This window comes from Solenopsis invicta, chromosome 3 (genome assembly GCF_016802725.1).
Source record: "Solenopsis invicta isolate M01_SB chromosome 3, UNIL_Sinv_3.0, whole genome shotgun sequence".
NCBI classification, from domain to species: domain Eukaryota; kingdom Metazoa; phylum Arthropoda; class Insecta; order Hymenoptera; family Formicidae; genus Solenopsis; species Solenopsis invicta.
This window is the reverse complement of record NC_052666.1, coordinates 2,172,510-2,193,463: the sequence shown is the minus strand read 5'-3', so window position 1 is coordinate 2,193,463 and position 20,954 is coordinate 2,172,510. Positions and strand designations below refer to the sequence as shown.

Genomic DNA, 20,954 nt, shown 5'->3' with positions numbered 1-20,954 from the left:
CCTCGATTACTTCAGATATGGGCGATAGAGTTAATCCGCACTATTTTCCAAAGATAGTCGAACGTTTAGTAATTGATATTAAATTATTACCTCTATGGACAAATATCTACACAGATCAATTCGGTTATGGTCGCATACCTGCTTCCAGTGCACCAGTCGAAAGTGAATTTAATAAATTAAAATCATTATTAATAAAAAATTGTCCTTTACTACGCATAGACTCTTTTGTTCAAAAACACGTAGATTACTTGCGCGGTGTGCTAAAAATTGTTGATGCGCAAAGCAACACTAACAATTGTATCAGATTCAGAGAATATATCTTTAACATCCACACCTATAAAAGTATATAATTCTGATATTAATTTAGATGCAAGTAATTCATGTCCCGCATGCAAGAATAATGATAAACCGTCAGGTACACATGTTTGTCAATTGTGCAATAAATACGTACACGCATTGCCGCAATGTTCTATACCAATTGAAGATGTTGAAGAGGGATATGATCAACCCCGCGTATGTATAATGTGCAAAGATAATGTGCAGTACGTAAAAGATATTTTAGCAAGCCGCGAAGTAGAAAATTGGCGTGGACAGATAAAATCAAATAAAAACGATGCCTTATATCTGGGGAAAAACCCGCATAAAATAATAGACGCTCTTACATGTACAAAGGCTGCAAAAATACCAATTTTAAAAAATGGTAACAATACTTCGTTAAAGTCATTAAAAATTAAAGTCAATAAAAAATTCGGAATTTCGTTTTTTTTTTTGGTATTTTTGGCGGTAAAAATTATAAAGTCTCGGTTGACGAAGTATCGACTAATTGTGCTCATGGCGAAGAGTAATTTACCTAACCAGGATCCGGGTAGTTTCCGAAGAAACGACGGTGGTACAAAATCTGAAACTTTGTATTTTGTCGCGCCAAATTATAGCGCCTCAAGTGCCGAAGTATCGCTTGATTCTGCTCGTTGCAAAGGATCTTTACTCTTGAACCTAACAGGGGTTGAGGTAGTTTCCGAAGGAACGACGGTGGTACAAAATTTGTAACTTTGTATTTTGTCCGTACAAATTATAGTAGAGTGCCTCGAGTGCCGGAGTATCGTTTGATTCTGCTCGTTGTGAGATGTACTTTACTCTTAAACCTAATGGAGTTGTGTTAAATTAGGAGTTGTTTGTGAGGAATAGATCAATATATTAATTTTTTCTTGATGGTACAAATTAGTACAAATTTAGTTCGTCTGATTTCTACCTTTGTTTTCTTTTTTTCTTTTTTTTTTCAATGTGATCCTGCTAGCTTAATATTAAGCTAGCAGCACCACGTGTTTTTTTTTAAACGGCAAAGGCTACAAAATTTTTTTTTGTGGTACAAATTAGTACAAAATTAGTACTAAATAATTAAATAAATCTATTAAAAAAATTTTTTTTTTTTAATGTGGTCCCGCTAGCTTAATATTAAGCTAGCGGCGCCACGTGTTTTTTTAAAACGGCAAGAGATACAACATTTTTTTTGTGGTACAAATTAGTACAAAATTAGTACTAAATAATTGAATGGGTCCAGTTTTATTCTGCTCATTTGGTCTTGCTAGCTTATAAGAGGTTCTTCAACTATTTAAACAGAATCAATTCTATCATGCACTGTAGAGCACACAAACGGATATAATCTAATTTACTTACAATTAATAATTTAAAATTAATCAGAACTTGTGATTTTTAGCTTCACGGAATTTTTGAAAATTCGTCTTTTGCTTAATTCTTATTTTAAAATAAAAATAATTGTTAGTAAATATTATTTTAATAATACATAATTATAATTATTTTAATAAATAATACGTCATTAAAATTTTTATAAATAATTAAATTACAAGAAATTAAATTAAAATCTCCGATGGTCTCTGCAAGCTAACGAAATCACAAACTCAACTTTTATTACGGAACACAGCGTAGTTAATTACAGTGTTACCAACTTCATTATTAAAAGAGATATTTTCGATAGAACTTTTAGAATACATTTTTCGATAGAACTTTAGAATACATCCCTTCTTGCTTTCACTAACTTTCAAATATATATCTATTTCACTTTAAGTGCACACTAATTCAGGGAGTTCAGGAACAAAAAACTAACGGCATGATTAAAACTTACTAGGCTGCGTTCAGAATGAACGTCTAGGTGCACCCAGACATCATTCTATCCTTGTTTAACATTTGGTAAACAACAAAGATAAAACGACCTCTGGGCGCACCCGGACGTTCATTCTGAACGCACCCGGACGTTCATTCTGAACGCACCCCGCAGTCGAAAACGCTATGGATGTTTACGATAACCCAAGTTGAGTTGATTTCCACTAGGGCCAAAAAATGTTAGATGTAACTCTCTCTAGTACCTTTATGATTCATGACAACTCAACGCTGTATCGTATTGCCCGAGTTAAGTTAAACCTCATGCTTAGCCGATGTACTGCGTAGAAATTTCATAATAGCTATTTGTACAAGTCTCTCATAAATCTTACACATAAATATTACATCTTTTGAAGAAAATAATAAACCTTTTTTATTTTTTATGGAAATCAAATCATGGCCGTAAGAATTTAGCTGAAGTTCTGTCAAAGCGTCGACACATTGTTCACATTTTTTTTTGTATAAAAACATACTGCAAGACCTGATATGTATGATATAATACTGCGGGAGCATTTTGTAATTAGCTGCAAGTTATTTTTATTACAATACAAAGCAATACCAATACAATACAAATCATATATTTGTAAGTTTTTATTATCACAGTTTGATTTATCAGTTACTAATGTCTATTTTCCATTATTGGCGGTTTTATTTATCGTCGTAATTGAATTTAATAAAAAAGTAAAATATAATATATTTATATTTGATAATAGAATATAGTTTCCAGATGAATCTTCTTTCAATTCCATATGAAGCAAAATTTTTTTCATTGCACTTTGAAATTGCTGTGAACTAGAGGGTTATTATTGCATCTAAATTGCTGTCTTATAATATTAAACATAAGTTCTAAATGATCTTGACTTAATTTGTAAGTGCAAATATATTATACCAAAAAATTTGGTTTTGCGCAAAGCATATATAATCCCATTAAACATTTAAGTGAAATACAAGAACCTAAAAATCTAGCGTTTTTACAAGAATTAATGAGCATGTTTCCATATGGACTTTCTTTAAAATTGGAAATATATTCAAAACATTTATTTGATTTTGCATACATGATGTTTCTATTCTTAAAATTAATTCATGCCTTATAATCGTACTGTTTCATATTTCGACTATTCTACACAGTCCGCTGGCTGAGCACGAGGTCTAATTTAACTCAGGCAATACGATAGTTACGATACAGCAGTGAGTTGTCATGAATCATAAAGATACTAGAAAGAGTTACGTCTAACATTTTTTGGCCTTAGTGGAAACCAACTCAACTTGGGTTATCGTAAACACCCTATATATTTCTTTCACGGATCTGACTGGCAACACTGTTGGTGTTGGGCGTGTTTACTCCGAGTATTCATTCTAAATTTGAGACCATTCGAAACGGAAGGATACATGGTAAGCATACTATTGTGGCTCGCTGTGAGTCAGAAATTGATCAGATAAAAGAAAAAGACAGGATACGTACGAGGTAAGACTAATGAAAGGATTTGAAAATCAGTTTTATCAATGTATCTATATATTAAAATCTACGTATTATGAAAGAACATTTTTATAAGAAAACATAATGCAAACATTTTTTACATGACGTAGTATTCGAAAGAAACAGCGAGAAAAGGAAGGTGAGAATGCACGACGCACATTAATGCATCAAAAAAGTGCCTTAAATGGGATAGTATCGTGAACCTGAGAACGAAAACGCGCACTCAGAGATGGCTATCGTTCACCAAGTGATGACACCGATCGTCATCGCCTGCTGGTTCTACTGCCTGCTGGGCGTTGTCGGTCAGTACGAGTGGCAGACTCGCGACTCCTTTGACGAAATCCGCATGCGAATGGATAAAGTAAATGACGATAACTGCCCAATACAGCACCTTGGCGATCTGTACCTGCCGGAGGACGCGGTGTCGCACTTGCCCGACATAAAAGATATCAATATCAACCCGGTATGTAAAATATTTATCTAGGTGATAAAATAATTATGAGAATAGCAGAGCAATTGTGAGACAGCTTCCTGAGTGCTAAAAATAGGCCAAAAATATGAATGGCCAGAATGCAAATCCTAGTCCCACAGTACAAAATCTCCAAAAGTTCTAAAGATTCCCAAGTCTTTAGATAAAGTGTGGGTCAGCTCAGTTCATTTTTTTATTGCTTATAGGTGTTTCCAAATCGTACGGCTTTGCTGCATCTGCACAACATGGCGCTCAGCAGAAGTTTTTTCTGGAGCTACATTCTGCAGTCACGCTTTATTCGACCGGCGATTAATGATACCTATGATCCAGGTATGATGTATTACTTTCTGTCTACTGTAGCGGATGTCTCTTCTAATCCATACATCAACGCCTCGGCCATCTACTTCTCGTCCAATACTTCTTATTCTCCATCCTACCGAGGCTTCTTCAACAAGACCTTCCCCAGATTCGCGCCGCGGACCTTCAGGGCAGACGACTTTAATGATCCCATACACTTGGAGAGAATATCCACCAGGAATACGTTTACTGTGCAAGATTTAGGAGCATTTCCTAATACCAGGCTTAGCAACGACTACACTACTGACTTTTATCGTATAAACGAATGGTATGTTAAATTTGTGGAAACTATTACACTTAATAAATTTAAATCTAACAAAACTAATTGAAGAATTTCCTCTAAAAATTAAACAAGTGTCAAAATTTTTAGGAAACAAAACTTCTTATTGTTTAAATGTAGTAATTTTTTTCCAGACTTATATAATACACATAAGAAACAAAGTTTTAGGCTTTGATTAATATTTTGACATAAGGACGAAACATTTTTATAATAAAAATTGGTTTTATTTTATTAATATCGACAGGAAACTTAATAATTGATTCATTAAAAAATCGCTGTTAAAGAAATCAATTCAGCAGAGATTGTTCTTTTTATAAAATATTGTATATATTATTTAAGATATATAATGTTATACATGATGTATCTTAAATTATACAATTACATAATATTTAACAGCATATTTTTGTTTAAATACAAAATAGCTATTGTTAACATTAATTATTTTTTATAAATATTCTTATCTATATGATTGAATAATTATACTTTATAAATTACATTTTTTTGTTACACAAAATCTTTAAATACATTATTTAACACTGACTGTAACATTAACATTATATATGCATTGTTAATGTTATATATATATATATAGACAAAAAAAATATATATATATATATAGACAAAAAAAATATATATATATATACATACACACATACACATACATGTACACACACAAGATGTTCCAGACTTTGTGTGAAAACCATTAATAGAGATTCCTGAGATCATTTTGAGGCAAAAATCCTATCTCAATATCAAAATATTGAGACTACATGAGACTTTTAAATGAAAAAGATTTAATGTTGGCAAATCAAATTCTGAAATTTGTGCGCACAGGTACATCGCACAATAGTGAAGGTGTAATCAATATGAAAAATAAATATATTTAAGAACACTTAAATATCATACTTATTTTTCACATTAATTTTGCATACAGCTTCACGGTATTATATATCATACCTAAACCCACAAATTTTGGTTAATTTGATTTATTAACTTTAAATTCTTCTCATTTAAAACTATTATAACCTCGACATTTTGATATTAGGATTTTTGTCTTGAGATGATATTAGACATGTGCTATTAACGGGTGTTATGCAAAGTCTGAGACATTTTATATATCTATTTATTAACTTTAAATCCTTCCCCATTTAAAAGCCATTATAACCTCAATATTTTTATATTAGGATTTTTGTCTTGAAATAATCTCAGGCGTCTGCTATTAACAGGTGTCACACAAAATGTGGGAAACATCCTGTATATTCTTATAATCTCACTGAGTTTATTACATAATTTTAATACTCAAACTGAATATTGTATTAAAAAATAAAATAATAAAAAAAATAAAATGACAATTATGTATATATAAAATTGTATAAATTTTATATATGCATTATTGTCATTTTCTCAATTTATAAAAAAAACAATAAATAGATATGAACGTAACTTAATCTGAAAGATGCCAATAGAATTTACCTTGTAAAAAATTGTATATAATTATACATAATTATATATAATTATATATCAAATATAATTCCATGTATATTAAAAAATATATAGAATAATTATACATAATTATGCATTAATTTTTGTATATAATTACATATTTTAAGCAACCATACATAATTGTATATAATTTTATATAATTATATAGGAGAAACGAGAATTATTTGGAATACCGGAATAGCAGATGGCTTTAAAACACTTCTAAATGTCGGTCACGACTATCCTTTCCCGCCTAACAGTCAGTAAATAGTCGTAAAAAGCATGCAAAGTGAAGCTATTAAAACAGGAAAACACAGTCACATAATTTGGTTAAACATGCCATTTGCAAATAAAGCCAATTTGGATAAAACAGATTAATCAGATGGCTTTAAAACACTTTTAAATATCGGTCATGACTATCTTTTTTCGCCTAGCAGTCAGTAAATAGTCGTAAAAAGCACGTAAAGTGACGCCTATTCAGACAGAAAAACACACGGATAACTATTGAAAGAAATGAAAAATTATGTACTTTTATGTATAAAATTTAAAGAAACTTTACTCTCGGTCCATTTTTACGAATTTGGTAAATACGAGACAAATCATATTTTCACAATGAAACACATAATAACAAAATGACATGTACGACAACATCTCATCGTCAATCTGTCACGTTTCACGTGTATTAGTTCTAATTTTGTTCGCGACTGAATGTTCGCTACCGAGTTCTCGGCTGAGGAGTCAGGAGCCTTAATACAATATTCCTACTTAATAATATTCTATAATTTGAAAAATAATATTGCTAAATAAAGAGAATTTCTGCATTGACTTGTAATTTCAATGTGACAATTCTAATTTAAAATGAAAGTGATTTTTTACTTTAAACTATATATTTCTACTTATTCTATTCATTTGTTTATTCATACAGGTACAAAAAATGGTTACCAGATAATGTGGAGAAAAGACATGACACCAAAACGACGTATCAAGTTGAAATTCGTTATTCCAACAATACAAATGAAACGTTTACCTTCCATGGTCCACCTGGTAATAAAAGAACTACAGAAGCTATCGTAAAACAGTAAAACTTGTGTTTATTTTTTATCACAAATTTTATCATACAGGTGCCGATGAATATCCCGGACCTGTAAAATGGACTCGACCATATTTCGATTGTGGCAGGTCGAATCGGTGGCTTGTAGCCGCGGTATCGCCTGTAGCAGATATCTATCCGCGACATACTGGTTTCAGGCATATCGAATACCCAACGTATACTGCCGTTTCGGTAATGGAAATGGATTTCGACAGAATAGACATAAATCAGTGTCCTAAGGGTAAAGGAAACAGTGGACCCAACAGATTCGCTAATACTGCGAGGTGCAAAACTGACACTACAGAGGTATTTACTTATAATATAAATATATAAATCGTATCAAATTATGTTTATTGATTACAATTAATTGATATATATGTTTGATCTGCAGTGCGAACCGATACATGGTTGGGGTTTTAGAAGAGGCGGATATCAATGTAGATGTAAACCAGGTTATAGATTACCGACTGTCGTACGACGACCTTATCTCGGTGAAATAGTGGAAAGAGCCACGCAAGAACAATATTACAATGGTTTTGATTGTTCACGGATTGGCTGTAGGTGTTATCTTTTTTTTCAAATGTAAACGAAAAGAATCTTGTTCTCAAAATGGATTTTGATGCCCTGAATAATAATTTTGCGTGAATTTTGTTTCAATTTTGACAATCTCTAATTTATCATAAATTGACGAGCAATTTATTTATTTATTTAAACTCAAAATAAAAAAATGACTAGCAACGATCAAAGTCTTAGCGCTCAAATAATATGACTCAGATGATTGTGTCGGCTACAAAACTCGTATATAAGAAGATCCGATTTAAATCCTAGCTGAGATATTTTTTTGTAACAAATTCTTTACAGTTTTTCGAGATAAAAGATCTTATAGATTCTTATTAACATTATTAAATTTATTAATAACTTAATATTATGATATTATATTTTCCATTCAATTGAAGAGCTGCGTTTTAAAACTGACGAATATGCGGCACGCAGTTTGAAGAACTAGATAAAATATACGAGGGGTATTTTTTAAATAAGGTCTGTTTTTTAATAAGAAGAAAAATACTGTGTATATTATTAAAATGTATTTTTTTCATATTCTACATACTTTTACCTACTTTTCTACACAAGACCTACTTTGATTGTTGTTAATTATTTGATTTTAATTGCGTACACTTTACAATATTATTGGTATATTAATTATTGTTTTTTTTTTTTTTTTTTTTTTAATGTAATCACAGCATTGCATGATGCAACTTTTTAACAAGAATCTTGTTCTGCAGGGGTTCACAAAATGCCGGTACAATGGGAGAAGGCACAGCCATATATTAGAGAAAAATATCTTGAACAATTTCATCATTATAGAAATTATTCGACCGGTCCAGCCGCACTTCACGACACAAGGATGAATATCGATCAGACTCTCAAATTCATTTTAGGCGTAAATTCAAGAACTTGCAAGAAGTACATTCTATTATTACATCTTATATCCTCCGTCATTGAAATATTCAAATTTAATTAATCAAAATTTGAAATGTTTTTAGTTATGCGCCACAAGACTTAATACTACGCGGTGACATTACGCGGTGACATTAGCTTTGGCGCGGAAGAATTCTTCGAGAATGAAGCGAAAATGGCGACTAGATTGGCCAATTTCATCAGCGCGTTCTTGCAAATATCAGATCCCCGGGAGGTTTACTCGGGCAAGAGAGTAGCCGATCGACCACTCACGGAAGATCAAATGATAGGAGAAACGCTGGCTTTAGTGCTTGGTGACACGAAGATATGGTCAGCCGGCACCTTTTGGGATCGCAATAAATTTACTAACAGAACGTTTTTTGCTCCATACGCTTACAAGACACAGTTGAATACGCGCAAATTTAAACTTGAAGATCTAGCTAGACTCAACGATACAGGTAAAAATAAAATTATTTCTGCACAGTTCAAGTGAAAATTTTTCTCAGAATTTCTACCGAAGAAAAGCTCTAGCCAAATGGTCGAAATCCTCCCTCAATAGATTTGTCTGAAATTTGACCCATTTTTTTGTCATTAAAGAAAATTAAGTTTTCCAAATTTTCAAGTCCCGGACTTCATCCATAACCTTAAAAAAAATTTTTTTTGGTAAATGATTTTTTTCTCTGCAAGTTTTAATGAATTGATTTGAAATTTTAACTAGTGATAGATATTATTCAGATACATAACCACGAATTTTTGTTTTCCATTTTGACAGGAAATTCTAATTTTACAAGCCGAAAAATAATTTGAAATTGTAATATCTCGTCTCTCATAAGACTTGCTACCTCTACTTTTTAATCATAGTTGCATTTTTATACAAACTACCTCCTTGATTTATTTCACAATTTTTTCCATGAGAACGCCGTTAAATACCCCAAAAATCATTTTTTTTTAACTTTTCTGGCTATTTTTCGTAGTTACTTTTGTTTGTAAACATTATTTCGTGGCTCTGTCTGTCAACTTTCCTATTCTTCACGAGACCAGAGTCCATCATCAAGCATCATTAACCAATAACTTAAAAATATTACATTTCAGATTTTAAAGTATCAAATTTTCACTTGTTTTTGTTATTTTCATGTATTTTAAGCGTGCTTTTTTTAATCTATCACCAGATCGATTTGCTAGTTCTTATACGACTAGATAATTTTTGCCATTACTCATTATAATCGAAAATGCCACCAAATTTTTTAATCTCAAGAATAACATATTTCAATAGGTTGCCATTCTAACAAACTTAAAGTTATCGTCGTATTAATGTTAGTTGTAATTTCCCACTCAGCAATGTTACATCCCATACAGCACATAATATTGCAATATAATAACAACATTGCTGCAATGTTGCTGTAATATTACAATATCGCTGTAATATTACTGTAATGTTGTAATATTGTCGCAATACTGTTGCAATATTACGTGCTGTGCGGGATAACACACTTGATATATTACATTTACATTGTTGAATGAGAAATTATGCTGCTAACATTTACATAACGATAACTTTATATTTACTGGGAATGCCTTTAGTGCATAAAATCCTTTTCCTTTCAATGTATAATGTCTAGTTAGGGAAATACTAAACATTTATAGTTCAAATCAAATTCAGCTCTTAAAACAAGAGAGATTATTTATTTGCTGTCTGCAACCTCAATACAACATGCTTTGTAACTGTGTAGTTTGAGCCTTTTAACCAAAATTGATGTTTCAAAACTTTTGTCTTCTTACAACGTTCTATGAGAGCATTACATAAAAAATACGATCCGATACATATTTTGTAATAATCTGATAACTTTTGAATAATTTTTGAAGCCAGCATTAAATAACTTTTTCAAAATTTTTTTACACAATTTGTAACATTTTTCCAAATTATTGAGAAAGTCTATGTCTTTTCTTAAAAATTTTTGAAAAATAAATATAAGTTCTGAAATGATTTAAGATTTCTCATCTTATAATTTTTATAAAACATATTTTAAACTTTTAAAATTTTATAAGATTTTATCAAAAATTTATAGAATGAGAAATCTTAGGATATTTTATTTTTTCGGTATTCATATATTTAAAGTGAGATACAGTAGTGAATTATATTCATATAAATGTACCAATTTTTTAATCTATATTTAGATTTCTTATTATTATTTGTCAATTTTTTGTCAATTTTGCTTTAATATAATTTATACGATTACAGATGAGGTATATACAAAGAAGAGTTATTTTCAAACGTTAAAGCAACGTTGGGCAACAAATTTTGATGAATTGGAGAAATATTATATGAAGATAAAGATTCGATTCAATGAAACTGGAGAATATCTGAAAAAGTTCGAGCATTACCCAAACTATTACAGGTAAGAAAAAAATCGCATGTATCAATTAACAACGTAAAATTCGCATGACGCCGATTATATTTTACTGATCGCTGGAAGCGATGAGCACAGCATGTTCCCGAAAGTTGGGAAAGACGATCTTTCTAAAGTACGATTTATTCTAACGTATGAAAACGCGGCGAACGGGCCGCTTGTGTAGGGCAGCAAATCTGGACCATGGACATTGGACAGCCCCGTACTTCGATTGTAATGGCAAGGTGAAGAAATGGGTAATTACCTATGCGTCTCCATTTTTTGGCTGGGACAGCTTAAAAGAGAAACTAGAATTCAAGTGAGTATTTTCATCGGCGGGTTAATGCATGCGATAGGGAGACGGAGTAGAATGGTGAACAGAATAGTTGCAACACTTTCTTCAATGGTTTTCAGAATGAAGCCTGCTCACCGAGTGAACGTTGAACGTAATTAATTCTTACCTCTGGATCAAGCAATTACGTTCGCCGCTCGATGAGCAAGGTTATTTTCTAAAACCCATAAAAGAAAGAATTGCAACTGACCACCACTGTACGTCCCTGTGTACAGTCGTGAGCTAAAAAGTTGCAACACATTTTCTTCGATGGTTAGATGCTTAATTGGTTGGATCCACAGGTAAGAACCAATGACGTTTGCCGTTCGATGAGCAAGTCTACATTCCAAAAACAATCGAAGAAAATGTGTTGCAACCTTTTAGCTCACGACTGTACGCACACGTTTATGCATACATGTGCGGGAGTAAGGGCAAAACCGTAACTAGGCAAGGGCAACAAAAGCACAGGTTCAAGATGAAGGAAATCTCAAGGTCTAAGCTAAGACTCGAAACCGATTCAATTTTAATAATCGCACAAATCCTTGGCATTGTTACTATGGCTGGAAAACGAAGTACGCTCTTACAAACGTAGACAAAATCTAAAACTACAGCTTATTGCATAAGCAAACATATGACACACGCAGTAGTAAAGATTCTAACAAAAGTCTTTTTGAAAAAAAAAAAGAAATAAATTTACGCCAAGTATAGAGAGTGTAACAAAACTGATGATAATAATTTTAATAATAGATTCTTTAGAAGATTTTAAGATGAAAATTCTAATACCAAAATGTCGAAGCTATAATAATTTTCAAATGGGAAGAGTTTAAAGCTTACGAATAACGGCTCGAATTTCGCGCGCTCAGGGATGACAATGTGTTCCTCTGAATGCCTTCATAATAATAATAAAATTATTGTAAAAATACGCAATAAGAGTTATATTAAGAAATTAATTCTGATGATCTATAATAAATTTAATATAAAATCAGATAAATAATATTTGCACATAATAGTTTAATAATTATGTCGATATTGATGTGTTAAATATCAAAATTGTCAAAATGTCAATCAATTTCGTCTATTTGATTTATACGTTAAAAGTCTTTATGTAAGCTTATAAAGACTAGCTTATAAAGACATTTTTTTATTATTACTAAGAATTCGATATTAGTGTAGATAAAATATGGACATACCAATTACATTAACCTGCAAAAATAGGCATTTTTCCTGTGGATATAATGATCGTCAGTTTTGTTACACCCTGTATATAAAAGTGTCGTATGTTAATTTTCCGAACAAAACCTTTTTTTAAAATAAAGAAAAATTAATAAAAAAATACCTAAAAAAACCTTTCTTGACAAAAAAAACTTAAAAAAATTTTTTGTAATAAAAGCAATCTAAACAAAAACTTTGTTTTTAATTGTTCCAAAACAAATATTAAATCATACAATTAGCCAAGTATTTTATTAGACATAGAACACAAAAGTATTTTATTCTAAACGAACAAATTCTAAATAACTTTTCTAAAACATATGTATTAAAACTACTCCGTCAGCCAAACGTGAACAAACAGATTATTCGTAGAGTCTGCTATCAATTTCTGTTGCTAGAAAGGCAACAGATTTTACACAGACTCTGCAATATCTGAGGTATCAGCAAACTGCTGTCAGAAATAGGACAGAAATTATTGGCATTTAATTCTAGCAAAAATCGAAAAAATAGTATTGACAAGACTGTTGTCAGATTGACGACAGAAATCAAGCATAACATGCGCAATACAATCTGATGGTAGATCAGATTTCGATAATTTACACAATGTAGAAAAAGATACAAATACAGATAAAAAGCGGTAAGAAGCGGTAAGGTATTGAAAGCCTTCTCCCTTCTCTCTCCCGGAGAGAGGAAGGCGCAATCCAGGGTACTCTCTATGGCCTTATCACTCTCCGGGCAACGCTGACAAAGCGTCACGTCACACATTTTCTTGTAAAATGCAAAAGAACGAAAATATTCGGGGTATCCTCTTAAAATGAACATCCTGTATTATCTGAAAAATTTAATTACAGTAATGGAAAAATACTTAGAATAAGTAATCAAAGTTCATAAACTATATGGTTCTATCTTTCCAATTTCTATTAAAAATAATTAGTTATTGCAAGTATTTTTCTATTTCTGTAATTTAATTGTTCAGATAATTATAATATTGAATGTTAAAAATATAATTGTCATATAAAATTTTATGTAAAATTATTTCATATAAAGCAAATTAATGCATTAATCAGCGATTAAATTAACTTACAATTTTAAACTTTATTATCAATTCCAGAATCCATTTTTTAGTTATATAAAAATTATCCGTATAATAACTTAATTGATGCTACAAAAGCTTTGACGCTTAAAATTAGAAAATTTGAATCATGAAAAAAATACAAGAGTATGCTCATCATTTTTCTAAAACTGATCTTTGCTGCGAATGTTCTTGATTCTACGTCACAGTCAAATACACGCTATTTTTTTTTATAAAACTTAAGTGATACTAGCTTGGTATTCTCATTGAAAAATCTTATTCCAACTCGAGTGGTATTTATTTAAAAATTAATCTTAAAATTGTGTAATCCAATTCAACCTAAATGATACAGATTTTTTCAAAAAATATAAAAATCTTTAAATTGCGCCAATAATAAAGAGAATGTATTACTCTTTGAAATAACTGCTGTACTACTTTTAACAAATAAAATCCAAGTAATAGTATATTTATTTTAATAAAACCCAATGGTGATAATTAAAATTTTTTTTTTTTTTTTTATAAAATTCAAGTGGTACAATCTTTATATTCTCATTGAAAAATCTTTCTGTTTTGACGAAAGTGGATGTATGTAATTTAAAAAAATTTTAATGGAATATATAACATTTAATCTCAAAGAATTAAAGAAAAAAACAGAAATGAGAAAATTTTATTAAAATAAAAAATTTTTAATGTACAAAAATTTGCTGCTAGATGTCTAAATATAATATTTCCTGATAACCAAGTAAATCCATAACCAACCACTTGTTTTGCAAAATCAGTCAACTTAATGCTGAGCATGAATTTTCGATTAGTTGCTGTGTATTTGCTTCTATTCGTGGAAAACATTTTGCTTTATTAATCGTTTTCGACAACATAAGAGCAATATGATGATAATAAAAAAAGATAATAATGCTGTGTTTTTGTCGTGTATTTGTTAAAAACATTAAATATATTAATTATTATCTTGTAGCCAAATAAAATGTCGAAAATGATCCATTTGTGTGTGTGCGCGCGTGTGCGTGTGTGATTGTGTATTTGCGCGAGCGTGTGTAATGTAATAAATAAACAGGAGTAAATTAATTATTCATTTTTTCAAATATTTCTATACGGGTTAATTATTGATATTAATATCAATAATAGTCCGTATAGAAATATTAGCGACCCAATCAGGGCCGGTATACCCACTAAACCCGAACTGTTTCCGGCGTCTGAGCTCAGAACGGACCACGGGATCGGGCTGAGCATGCACCGCGATCCGTCCTAACCCAAACGAGTCTCCACTAGGGCGGAGACTGCCCTCCGGAAGTTAGCAGCCGACCAACGTTACATGCCGGTTAGCCGCCCTAACCGGGATGCGGGTTTGTGACACCTCGGGCTCCTTAGCCCTTCGCGTCCTGCATTCCCAGCCCAGGGCTGCGTTCAGATTCCTCACCCGGGTGCACCATGATGTCGTTTTATCTTTGTTGCTTACCAAATGTTAAACAAGAATAGAATGATGTCTGGGTGCACCCTGGTGGGGAATCTGAACGCAGCCCAGGTGGGTAGACCGGGTAAATACCCCTACGTCGACGCCACGAAGGGCTGCGTTCAGATTCCTCACCCGGGTGCACCATGATGTCGTTTTATCTTTGTTGTTTACCAAATGTTAAACAAGGATAGAATGATGTCTGGGTGCACCATGGTGGGGAATCTGAACGCAGCCAAGGGTATACCACTCGTCTCCGGGAAAAGAGGGCGGAGGGGGGAAAACAAAACCCCTCTGTCCCTCGTGTAGAAGAGCCGGAGGGAATGCTCCTCCGCCCGACCATCCCATCGCCTCAAACATCAGGGGAAGGTTGTCACGCGAGACGCTTCCCAATAGTCTTACTCGGCCCCTCTTCTTCTCCTGCACGGGGCCGCCCACGGGTCCTCCTCGTATCGTCGCTCCGCCTCCTCCTTACGCGACATAACTGTCTCGCAGAAAAAGGTTACAGCCGCCCATCCTTAGGGAGTTAACCGAAGGTTACCCTAATCTAGTATAACTTAGCCTAGCAACAAAATTCACGATAAAATTGCCAATTGCGAATATATTTGCAACTTTCAAAAGAGATTTTTCCGTAAGAGATTAATGTAAGCAAATTATATATCGATCTGATACAAATTGTTATGTATTGTTATGTATTATTTAACAGAAAATGCTTTTAGAATTATTATTGTCAAATCTTTGCCTAAAATTTGCCACTCATTGTAACGTAAGGCCCTGATTGATTGTGCGCATGAATATATCCTTGTATTTCTACCATGATTTGAACTTCTTTCTGATTGATGCTTTCATCACGTATTGTCACGTGCTCGCTCGAAATGCTAGCGTCAAGCGTCAAATAAAAATATTTTTATGCGCGCGCTTGGGCATGTGACAGAAAAATTTAATATGAAAAACAATGTAAAGACAAAATCATTTATAATAAAAAGGGAAGAGAAGAAAATTATATTTAATAATAAAACATTTTAAAGGGGTATCATAGCTGTTACCATGGATATGCTTCAGTTGGATATAAATCAATGCGATGATAAGTTTTATCAGCCAAATGCATTCAAGGATACGCATAAATGTGACAGAAAGACATCATACGTAAGTCAGCATTATTCTATTGTATTGAATTTAATGTCAGAAGTACCTATTGTGTAATTTTTAAATATTGTGAGATATCTTTATAATTTCAAAACACTTTCATGAAACTGGTATAATTTTACTTATATTAATAACAAGTTTTAACATTTTCACAGTGCGTACCTATCCTTGGTAGAGGATTTGAGACAGGTGGATATAAATGTGAATGCAAACAAGGCTTTGAGTATCCATTTGAAGATTTAATCACGTATTATGATGGACAATTAGTGGAAGCTGAATTTAATAACATCGTTAATGACAAAGAAACAAGGTATTTATTTTTTACTTCTCTTTGCAATTGTTTAAAAATTATTTTAAAATAGTATGTATTTATCTTAAAATTATCTACTTTCCAATCGATACAGATAATTATTCGTCATCCTACAAAACACGTAATATTGCAATGATATCACAGCAATATCACTTTCATTACAATATAACAACAAAATATACCAGAAATATTACTGTGATATCACAATAATATCAAAATGTCTGCAAAAACGCACCCCAGTAACATTACTGTAATATACAAAATTTCTGTGATGTTTATGTGATATTTATATAATATTGCAAAGAATTAAATAAATAAATTATTTTAATGATTTCTTTTATTTTTATTGTTATTCTTAACATTATTTTAAAAACTGTTACATGTAATATTAAACAGAAAAAAATAACACTGATATAGGCAGGTATTCGTAGTCGATTCTTATATTTAATACTATCTTAAGAATCATCTTAAGATGACCTCAACTAATCGAAGAGCCGTATTAATATCTTAAGACATTACTTAAGACTTGAAATAAGAATCGACTATGAATACCAACCATAATTAATTAAAACAATAAATAATATTGTTACAAATTAAAAAGTTATAAGCTCTTTATCAATAGTGTGACTTAAATATGACCGCTCCGCTAGAAGTTTGCACCAAGGAGAAACAGAAATGCTGTAATACGATTTCTTTAGTCGGAAGGAGTGAAATTCATCAGAGGCTTTTAACACAATATGCCGGTTTGCCAGTATCAACTCATGACCTTATTGAACCTTTTCGTCGGTAGTAGAAGTTGACGGGCAGTTGACTGCTCCCTCTTAGTGTGTCACAATTGTGCGTCCACTTTTAAACTTTTCGATCCATTCATATACGCTTCTGCGTGGTAAAACACTATCCCCGCATTGTGTTGAAAGCCTCTGATGAATTTCAGCACCTTTCACTCCTTCTGATTAAAGAAATCATATCAACTCTCTGTTTTTCCTTGGTGCAAATTTCTAGCGGAGCGGTCGTATTTACACGCTCGGAGCGGTAAAAAACTGACGCGATCAAGGTCCAGCTTTGATTATAGGACCCCAGTAGTGTCAACTTAAAGCCTGCCTGCCCGGAACGCAGTATGACAAACTTAAAGACGTGTTCTAGCAAAAGTGCGGATAATTTTTTATTTACCCTCGTATCAGCAATATTTCTGTGATATTTCACAGTAACAACTAATATTTCTGTAATTTTGCAATATTACTGTGATATCACTGCAATATTACGTGCTATGTAGGATATAATAGCTATAAATTTAATATCGTGTTTTTAATGTTGCGTTTAGATATTTTAAAATTATCTATATAAAGATAAATTATATACAAGATGATTATTAATGGTTGTAACAACTTTTTTACCATAGGAGCATGACTTACGGACGCACTTGTAATTTCTAATATAAATTGACAATCTAGTATTACTGATGTTAACATCTGTAAAATCCCCTATTGCGAAAAAAATGAAAAATTTGTTATAAAAAATATTAGTTCAACCAGAGTTTAAATTTGAATCTTTCTACATTCCGTGCGACCGTCATAATCAGTTTGGTCACTGAAGTACTTGATAATAGTTCTTAATAAATCGCAGAAGTACTTGATAAATCGTAACAAATGTTATTCAGAGAATGTTTTGAAGGCCACGTGTACAGTAATTAATATTAAAGCTAAAACTGCCCTTTTGTATATAATATAATTAAAATAAAAAAACCCATAGACGATCATCAATAAATTCATATTTTTATTCAGGGTTAGGAATGTTACCTTAAAGAAAGGAACGCGTTACTTTTTGCAAATAGTAACTCGTTACCGTTACTCGTTACTGATTTCATAAAGTAATGCGTTACTGTTACTTCGAAAATAACGATTCGTTACTTTTTTGTTACTTTATTTGTAATGCTAAAGTATTAAGTTATTAGATTTTAAAATTATATTATTTAATAATCAATATTGTATGTAACAATAAGTTTTATATTTTATATTTTTCATTTTTAACTTTTCTCCATATTTTTCTTTTTACAATAATCGCATCATTGTTCTGAAGTAGCTATAGTTGAAATTTTTTCTTTATTTCTGGATTTCATTTCTTTTACTTTCAACTAAAATAATATTCCACATCCCGCTTTTCTCCTTTATTATTATTTGTTATTATTACAATCTATATAAATTTGTTATTTTAGGTACGATATGTTCAAATGTCGATTGGCTGGTGCTTCGTCAATTGAAGACAGTTGGATACTACTGTTATCAACGCTAATGATATTTTTTTTTACTCAGAGAAGATGAGAAAATACTTTTAATATTTTGTAATGCAAAACGTCCACCGTTGCAATTTTTATATTAGCAACTACCTTTTTCAAGCCGTCCATTATAAATGCAAGTTAAGTAACTAAAGATACACATCACACACACACACACACAAATATATGTGTATATAAATTAGGAATCGAATTATTAAGTAAAATTTTTGTAATCGCATAAATGCGATAAATACGCACAGAACAATTTATTACAATTTTATAGCTGTAATTCTATGGGCCTCAATATGAATTTAACTTTTAAACTGTAATATCAATCTTACAGATCGCTATTGCAATTTATCAATAATTTTCTTGACATCCATAAGCGTTCTAAACTCACTAGTACCTTCATATGCTATTTATCCCTACAAGCACTGCAGTGATCCTACTATCACGGAGCGTGTAATATGAGACGGTTGAAAAATTGCAGCAGACCCACAGACTGAGATTACCCTCTGCGTTATTTTTACTGCAGTATTGAGTATTTCTTTATTTCTTCATTTACGTCTTATTTAAATATTTTAACTCTTACTCACTGTGTACTGTTATTTTAAAGTTAGGAAAATTTTTATAATTCAACTTTCTTACACTTTTTTAAGATTTTCCAAATGGAAGTAATTTTTTCTTTTTAAATCAGCCTTTTTCAAACTTTGACTCTAAATAATTCCCGAACAGGTCAATGTATCAACCTCCGCTTTGTACTAAAAATGTTTCTTTTTATGCTCTTTCAAATGATATAGTACATATGGACGGTTTCATTCGAAATTTTTGAATCTGGGTCACCCTAAAGCATCTCTGAACAACTTTCACAACCTTCTTAAAAGAGTAGCTTCTCGAACTGATCAAACACATGTTTCGCGGTTTTTCATAATTTTGAACTATTTCCGAAAAATAAAAATTGGTAATAGACTTTAGTAAAAAACACCTTATATATATATACATATATATATATATATATATATATATATATGTATGTATGGATGTATGTATGTATGTATGTATGTATGAGGTTTTGTTGCTAATTCTCATGTTAAAACATCCTTTTTCGCCTCCTTTATTTACAAATATTCAGAATAATTGAAAAGATACATTTTCCATAAGGAACTTATAAAGTTAATAGAAACATGATAGCGGTCTGTTAGATCGCTGTTTACCAATAATGTGATTTTTTCGAATATTACAGTTTAAATGTTAATATTTACACAAAAATTTTCGAAATTTTATAACATGATATTAAAGTATACTAAATATACTCATTTTTATAATAGTATACGCACACATACACACAAACACACACACACACACACACATACATACACACTTATACATACTTTTTTCTTATTTAATCATGATGGTAATTAACGACGCTAATGACACCAAGAATCTTATAATTATATAATTGAGAATTGTAAACAGTACGTTCAAAAACGTAATGATCTCTGTTTTCCATTTCCCGATATTTTACACTCACAAGGAAACAGAAGTGTCCGCGTCCAATTTTGATAAGCCTTTAATATGTTGTAATACAGATCAAAATAAGGGACACGTATTTTTTTATACTTTTAGGAAGTAAAACTCCTTTGAAGAAAATCAGTCTTTTTTAACGTATATCGTCGAAACTATAAGAGATACATAAAAATGTTCTGAATGAAAGTTTAATGGCTTGAAAAGTACTTTATAACAGCAATAAATTTTTTAATTAACGATTTTTAATTTTAATAAACAAATTTTTTAAGTGCTGTTACAAAATATTTTTAAAGCTAATCAATTTTCATTCAGAACATTTTTCTATCTTTTATAGTTTCGACGATATACGCTTCAAAAAAAGTCGATTTTCTTCAAACGGGTTTTACACTCTAAGAGTAAAAAGCACGTATAAAAAAATACGTGTCTCTTATTTTAATCTATACTATA

The 20,954-nt window shown here is 31.4% G+C and overlaps 1 protein-coding gene across 1 annotated transcript; it reads left to right on the top strand.

Moving 5' to 3' along the window:
• Positions 1–3,487: 3,487 nt before the first annotated feature.
• On the top strand, positions 3,488–20,453 carry LOC105196266. Its single transcript, XM_026141244.2, is given in 14 exon segments — positions 3,488–3,640; positions 3,763–4,115; positions 4,328–4,746; positions 7,166–7,284; positions 7,362–7,636; positions 7,722–7,887; positions 8,614–8,794; positions 8,875–8,908; positions 8,910–9,246; positions 11,028–11,184; positions 11,363–11,494; positions 16,281–16,398; positions 16,554–16,708; positions 18,921–20,453. Coding segments are annotated over 13 exon segments (2,433 nt in total). The 5' UTR covers positions 3,488–3,640; positions 3,763–3,881; the 3' UTR covers positions 19,027–20,453.
• Positions 20,454–20,954: the final 501 nt, after the last annotated feature.